At 36.2% G+C, this 7,873-nt stretch overlaps 1 protein-coding gene across 12 annotated transcripts in view; it reads left to right on the plus strand.

Annotated features, from left to right (window-relative positions):
- NETO1 (neuropilin and tolloid like 1) overlaps window positions 1–7,590 on the plus strand; it is an 88,273-nt gene extending 80,683 nt beyond the window's left edge. For 2 of the 12 annotated variants that reach the window (XR_002888236.3, XR_010598808.1), the window contains exons 8-11: window positions 1,079–1,192; window positions 3,970–4,528; window positions 5,723–5,811; window positions 6,615–7,590. Coding sequence is in view for 9 of the 12 variants with exons in the window: in XM_042860416.2 (XP_042716350.2) it covers window positions 1,079–1,192; window positions 3,970–4,528; window positions 7,040–7,124 (758 nt within the window). In the remaining 3 variants the exon portion in view is untranslated. The remainder of the gene's footprint in view (window positions 1–1,078; window positions 1,193–3,969; window positions 4,529–5,722; window positions 5,812–6,614) is intronic. The other 10 variants (XM_042860413.2, XM_005281471.5, XM_065585168.1 and 7 more) reach the window with 7 other exon arrangements.
- Window positions 7,591–7,873: the final 283 nt, after the last annotated feature.

Genomic DNA, 7,873 nt, shown 5'->3' on the forward strand with positions numbered 1-7,873 from the left:
CGTCTGTCTCAATACCAAGCATGTCTGTGACCATAAATCCTACTTAAAAAAAGCATAGGACACATGCTCTCATGAGAACAGCAGTTGACTTCTAAAGTCCTTATTGTGACCATCACAATCCTTTCAGATTAATCAACATGATTAGATCATTTAACAACTTTCCGTTTTTTTAAGCAAATGCTTTCGGTGTTATATGACCACAAACGTTTGCTTAAACTAATGTGTTTATATTGGTTTTACTCTGATATAACTAAACAATTGCCATTAAAAATGCTAAAACATTCTTTGAATTTCTTCTTTTAATAAAAGAAATGTTACTGAAATGACATTTTATATATGTAGCATTAAATATTTTAATTTTACCCTTTTAAAGCATTTTGAAGGAGAATTCTTACCAGCCTAATACACGAGGACTTTCAGCAGTTGAACGGCATAGTTCATTTATAAGCATGTACAATTCCTGTTGATGGCACTGATTTTGCACGTGCAAACTGATAGTATATGGCCTTCAGAACAACTTTCATCTTGAGACTTTAGTAGTATTATTGACTTGATCCCACCAGCCTATGCACCTTAGGGGAACTATGCACTACCCCTGGCTCATAGAGCTTTATAATCTTTGTACATATGTTATCAGAAGGACGAATTTGCATTGTAGTTCTCCTTTCTTATCATTCAAAGTATTTTATCTCCTGTCGAATGGCTATGTTCAGATGCTGGTAATATAAGTCAAATAAGTACATAGGTAGATCAATCTCTTAAAGCATTAATATCAGTATTTTATCTAGAACTGAGTTTCTACACATTCTAAACTGAAATATTTATTAGAATAAAAAAAAAATTGGGCAGTAGTCCCATCCATCTTAAACATGAGAGAAATCCTGTGCCCCAGATTAGTATGCTGTGAATGATTTGAGAGTTGAGTGGTGCAACTAGTATAATAAAGAATTACTGCTTCTGAGGAACCTCTGTCATATAGTTAATTGCTGTTTAAGATTACGTCATTCCTAGGTGTTCTTAGTATTGAAAGGTGAGTGACTTACTGCTTAATATTGGTTTTCCTTCTTTTTGTTTTTAGCCCCCTGTGAAGCCAACTCATTTTTTTGCCATAGTAATATGTGTATTAATAATACATTGGTCTGCAATGGACTCCAGAACTGTGTGTATCCTTGGGATGAGAACCACTGTAAAGGTAATTTATAGGTATATAAAACTGGAATTGTCAAGATATTTAACTATGTAGGGAACAGCATGATTATACTCAGTGACTTATTAACCTATGTGCCAGACCTATGGGTTAAGGCTTCAAGCAAGGACAAATAGGGGGCAGTATACAGCAGACAACCAAGAAAAAGTAAAGGGATGAAAACACTGGTGAACCTGCATAAAATGTTGCCATTTTGCTTTGCTTTTAACTTGGTTATATAGGTTGTGACCCATTGGCTGTCTCTCATGTATATGTGAGGTTTAAAGTCTGTTGTTCAGCTTTGGAGTCCATGTCATAGATACCTTTACAGTAGTGGGGCAGGAGGTGGGGCATAAAGGTGTATTTGCTCTTTTATGAAGTGGGCTAGGAGGAGAAAGAAAGGTTTAAGCCAGGGGTCGGCGACGTTCGGCACGCGGCTCACTAGCGTAAGCACCCTAGAGGGCCAGGCCAGTTTATTTACCTGCTGACGCGGCAGGTTCGGCCGATCGTGGCCCCCACTGGCCGCAGTTCACCATCCCGGGCCAATGGGGGCGGCGGGAAGCTGCAGCCAGCACATTCCTCGGCCCACGCCGCTTCTCGCCGCCCCCATTGGCCAGGGACAGTGAACCGCGGCGAGTGGGGGCCGCGATCGGCCGAACCTGCCGCGTCAGCAGGTAAATAAACTGGCCCGGCCCGCTAGGGTGCTTACCCTGGCGAGCTGCATGCCGAACGTTGCTGATCCCTGGTTTAAACTATCACTAGCTACTTTGACATCAATGTGGACGGCTGGGGAAGTAGGGAAAAAGCATCCCTTATCATGTTTGAAATCAGTTTTTCCAGTTGTGATGCCTGTTGCTAATAACAGCAGCACTGAAACCCCAGGCGCAGCAGGAGTAATTCTGTATCAAGTAGCCAAATCCATGTATAATCTCACAGTCAAGTTGAAATGTAAAGAATAGATACAGGAAAGCAGGCATGATGTCTGTGTCATGGAGAGATATTGGCACTCCTGATCAGGTGGTGGCATTGATTTCCAGGTGGCCTATGTCAGATTCCCTTTACTTTTGAAAAATTCAGCATTTGTTTTCTTCAGAAAAAAATAATTTAACTAACTCTCCTTTGAGGCTGTGGACACCATTTGCTTATTCTGTCACTGCAGATTTGATCCTGGAAACATGGGATAAGCCAAATTTAGGAACCAATCAAGGGGAAAAAATGAGGGTGGCTTAACAGTCAGCTTATAAGTCCACTGAAGTCTGTAAAATCCTCTGACAAGCAAAGAAAGAAAATAAAATGTAAATGAACTCATACCGGCAATGAACACAATGAGGCACTTAAAATGAGTAATATTCCTTCCAGAAGCTAGGCTTACAGTTGAGGAAAAGCTATATCGCTTTTCTTTTTTCTTCATAAGTTAAAAACAAGAGGGGGGAGACCCACTCCTCCCTTTAATTTCTAGAATGAATCTCATCTCCCACTGTCTAAGTGCCATGCTGAAGCAGTACCGTTACCACTAATTCATGTTTTTATTTATTCCCCATTATATTTCTTACTACTAGAGAAGTAGATTTGCTGGATCCAGCAAACAAATAGGCTGATTGTGGTGCTTCTGCTTTTTGAATCTGGTGCTGCTGCCAGGTCTTCTTCACTTGGTTGGAGGACCCTGGAACCAATTTACAGTAGCAGTCCAATGGGGAGTGAAGCATCACTTTAAATACCATGAAGGCCACAAGAAAAGGTGCTTGCAGGCCAAGCAGTGGGTGTCGCTGATTTGTTGTGAATGCTTTTGATTTTGAAGTAACACCAATGCATGACAGTAGAAATGAGGCTGAATTAAAAGTTAAACCTTATTCACAATTTCCCACTGAAAGTCATGTACCTAAAGTTCCTGTTAGTGAGAGGTGCTGAACTCTTTCAACTCCCATTGAGCTCCATCATCAGCCCACCCAGGCACCTGTAAATTAGGAAGCAAACCACAGAGAAATACATAGAAAAGGGAGATGAAATTAAATTCCCTTTCTGAGAGTCCACTGAATGCTGGGACAGGTATTTTAGCAGGCAGGGAGAATTTCTCTTTCTTCCCTATAGTAACAATGGGCCAGATAGGCACTTGGCAGCCCATAGTAAGGTACAGATAGTGTGTAGGATCAACCTTTGAGCTGGGGCCAGTGGTGTTCTGAAGGCTCATACTCATTAAGCCGGTTATAGGAAATAAAATAAATAATGGCTGATAGAGGATTTTTCCTGGAAACCTTATTTTGATTAACTCCTCCATTTTCTCCTGATTCAGCTCAATCTTTGAATACCATCAGCTCAGCTCATTAATATTAGGAGTTCAGATGAGTTCCAAATGCAAATAAATATTTATTTTTAAATCCCCATAAACTGTTCCTGCTTTCATTGATCTCATTTCCCAATCTCCTATATCTAGTGAGGGGAGATGGAAGTAAAACAGAAGTGTTGTGTAGCAGACTCATGATTTGTTTTGGAATACAATGGGGATTTGGGGATGAAACTGAAGACAGTGTTTAAAAACGAAATTAGCCTTTCATATCTTTGAGTTTGGTTACATCCTGATTATCACTTGGCAAAGGGGAAAGGTTGTGGTATCTCTATATGATTGCTCTATCTTTTATTAAGACCACATTTTAATTGTTTTTACAAAATTGCTTCTGTAAACTCAAACACAGAATAGAAACAACGTTATGCTAAGCATCAAAACTGTGATGGCTGTGTTTCTTTTTAAATTGGATATTAATGCTGTGCTTTTCTTCTTTACACAGAAAAAAGAAAGGCTAACATTTTGGACCAACTTACCAATACCAGTGGGACTATAATTGGGGTGACCTCTTGCATTGTGATCATCCTCCTTGTTATCTCTGTTATAGTACAGATCAAACAACCTCGTAAAAAATTTGTCCAAAGGAAAACAGACTTTGATCAAACAGTATTCCAGGAGGTGTTTGAGCCTCCTCATTATGAGTTATGTACTCTTAGAGGGACAGGGGCTGCAGCTGACCTTGCAGATGTTGCAGATGACTTTGAAAATTATCATAAACTGCGGCGATCATCTTCAAAATGCATTCATGACCATCACTGTGGATCACAACTGTCTAGCACTAAGGGCAGCCGTAGTAACCTCAGCACAAGAGATGCTTCTATCTTGACAGAAATACAACCCCAGCCTGTAAAGCCCCTCATCCAGCCCATGAACAGGAGAAATATCCTTGTCATGAAGCATAGCTACTCACAAGATGCTGCAGATGCGTCTGAGATAGATGAAATTGAAGAGGTACCAACTACAAGTCACAGGCTGTCAAGACATGATAAATCTGTCCAGCGGTCAGTATCAATAGATTTTTGATGAAGACTATTGCATAAGGACTTGATTGCCCCTAAAATATTCTTGTTTTCCTCATTTTTTTATGTTTCTTTTTATTTGTAGGTTAGGCCATTATATTTTCTCCTCTCTCTCTCTCCTCTCTCTCTCTTCCCCCCCCCCCCTCTATCTCCACTTTCTCCCTTCCTGAAGCCCCTCACCCCTTTCTTTCTTTCTTTCTTTCTTTCTTTCTTTCTTTCTTTCTTTCTTTCTTTCTTTCTTTCTTTCTTTCACACACACACACACACACACCCTACCTCTCAACTAAGAGTGGGTACAATGTTTACTAAACCAAAGAAGTTTTTGATAAAATCTAGTTTTTTGAAAGAACTACATGCATGTGGTTTCCTTATAGCTAAGAGGTGGCCTTGAGTACTGTCCATAATCCAAGAGTAATATCCAAATGAGTAAAAAAGGGGAGTTTTGACCTATTTTGGTGCATGACAGACCAATGCAAAACACTCTTCAGAGAGAAGGAAACCCACTTTCTTATGAAACACTGTTTTCTACAAATTGAATGACAATATTTTGAAAAATTACAATACTTGTTCTGTTATTAACCAGGAGATTGCTGCTTGTCATATTAATATCTCTCTCTCACACACACTTAAAATTAGACATTTCAATGCTTATAGAATATTCTTATATATTTACATATAAAAATGTTGTTGAGAAGAGTCTTTCTAATCAATGAAAAAAAGCAAAGTCTGGCATTATTTAAATACAGAAGCTATTTTTACTGTGTATTGCATCTTGAATGCCTGTAAATAAGAATGATTAAAAGTTTACAAGTAAAGAAAAAGGAAATCAGAAACACTTATGAATGACTTATTTGGAAAAGAGTACTCAGAAACTTTTTATATGTATTTGTGTTTTGCCTTGCATACATTATTGTTGTGCTTTTGTGTTTTATATGCCCTACATGGTGTGTGTGTGTGTGTGTGTGTGTGTGTGTGTGTGTTTGCGTATGCACGTTTAAGCTATCTACGTCTCTTAAAAACTCATCCGTTACTTTAATCTAGTTGCATGCCAGTGTAAATCGCTTCACGCTATTGGTACAAATTGATGAAATTATCAAGATATATATTTTTTATTAAGTGTATATATGCATATATTTCTTTTTTTCTATGCAAACATTATTATGTTGAATGAAATAGCCATAACATTCCAGGTTCTGCCTCATTGGGTCTCTAAGCAAACATGAGTCTGAGTACAACACAACTAGGGTCTAAAAGACAAATTCAAGGTAAGTAAACATACATGAATGCCACGTGCACCATCTGTTGCATTCCATTATATATTGTTTTATTTGAAAAAGTTTGATAGTTTTTAAGATATATGCTAGCGAGGTAAAATCTTTGTATATAGAGAGTCAGTTTTTAATGTGTATATATAGAGAGAATTTAAAATTGCAGATGACTGCTTAATGATATAAGCTAAACATTAAATCTATTAAAATTCTTATACTTGATAGCTTTGTTACATCCCACTGCTAACTATGATCTGCATTTTAAGCACATTATAAAGACAGATGCTTTGCATGGATGTGGTGTTTCATGTTTCATTTATGAAAATTACATTTTAAAAGTCCTATCATGTGATACAGTATGTAAAATCTGGCAGCCTAACTTATTTTAGTTATGAAGATATGAAGCTACCTGTTGTCAATTCATTTGAATAATTCAACAGTCAAGTGTGGTGAGGCAGAGTTTTGTTAGTTTTGGGAGTCAGTGGTGTCATTTTAATATTTACCATTTGCAGATCATTTTACTTGTCATTTATTAGGCTGTTCATTGGAAATTAATTTATTACCACCACCATTTATCTGAATAAATATCATCTCAACTTTCATAATGAAGTTACAGCTAGATTATAGGCTATACACAATTGTTATATATACAATTATTATACAGATGTTTATAAGTGTAAATATCTATTTTGTAGGGAGAAAGTGTAAATGCTTTAATGTTTTTTACATAGATAAATATATTTGTGTACCTATGTTTTCCTTTATAGGGAGAAAATGTTTTAACTGTGTTTTGTTTTCAGAGAAGAACTATTTACACAAACATGGGGACTGTGAAAAGAAAAATCTATAGTGAATTATTTCAACTGTCTGGAAAAAAAGTGCATATATTTCTAAATTTCATTCCACTGCCTTTATCCAAACCTAAGAGTTATAGACGTTTCTTACTTCCTCAGCAAGATATTCCCATTGCATAATAACATGTTTCTTTTGTAATTTCGTTGCTGGCCACAAAGTGCTCCTTAGTTTTTAAATACATTTTGAGATTTACTGGAAACTTGAAGAAGAAATTAGTTCCTGGCTGAAACTATCCTAGTTTTACTTTTTATGTTAGTATTATTTCAGTTAATACATTTATGTCTTTATCAGCTTGTCTATTGTGTAATATGTGAAAGAAGAGGATTATACATTGAACTTTTGTTATATGTACATTGTTTTCATTACATAGACTGCTTGAGAATAGTGCACTCCTGAGTGATTTTGAACATGCTACAATGAAATGTGAAACTATGGACCATGGAAACACCAGCTAGAGGTTTTATGGACTCTCTGACCACCTTTTCTCATGATATCATGATATGATAAAGTTCAGCAAACTGTACTGAGTAAAATTATTAGATGGCAATAAGACTCTAAATATTATCATTATTAGTCATTTTTCTTTTTCTTTTTTTCCTCTCTTTAAATTTGATTACGAAGTAAGATACCCAATTTCAGGAACAATGTATTGAAATCAGGTATTTAGCCATTCATAATCACTTCAATAGAAATGTTTGTTGGATATGCATCTAGCAAAATGACTGAATTTGACCACTGAGAAAATAATCTGCATGTATGTTACTGAATATTTGAGTTGGCAAAAAAATCTCTTTTATTAGATACATTGTAAAAAGCATGCATTCACAATTACTGTTGTTACTGTTCCATTTCTTTGTGTCATATGCTTGCTACTTGTAACTTTTTATATAAAGATACATAAAACAATGTATAATAATTTCTTACCTTGAGTTTTAAGAAAATGTTTTCATTTACTGAAGCAAAACAACCTTACACAGAAATTTACCAACCTGTTTCAACAAGGTTATACTCAATATTCTGCTTTCAGGAACTAAAAATCAAAGCAAACAAATACTTTAGAATCACCCCTGCCCTCCAACATTTCACCCTTTATAATATATTAAACGGTTATATTATATACATGGAATATTAAATATAATATATAAATATGATATAGTATATTGAAATAAATATTTTCATATTATGTAAAAATGAAATGAAACAT

The sequence above is a fragment of the Chrysemys picta genome, chromosome 2 (assembly GCF_011386835.1).
Source record: "Chrysemys picta bellii isolate R12L10 chromosome 2, ASM1138683v2, whole genome shotgun sequence".
Classification (NCBI taxonomy): Eukaryota; Metazoa; Chordata; order Testudines; family Emydidae; genus Chrysemys; species Chrysemys picta.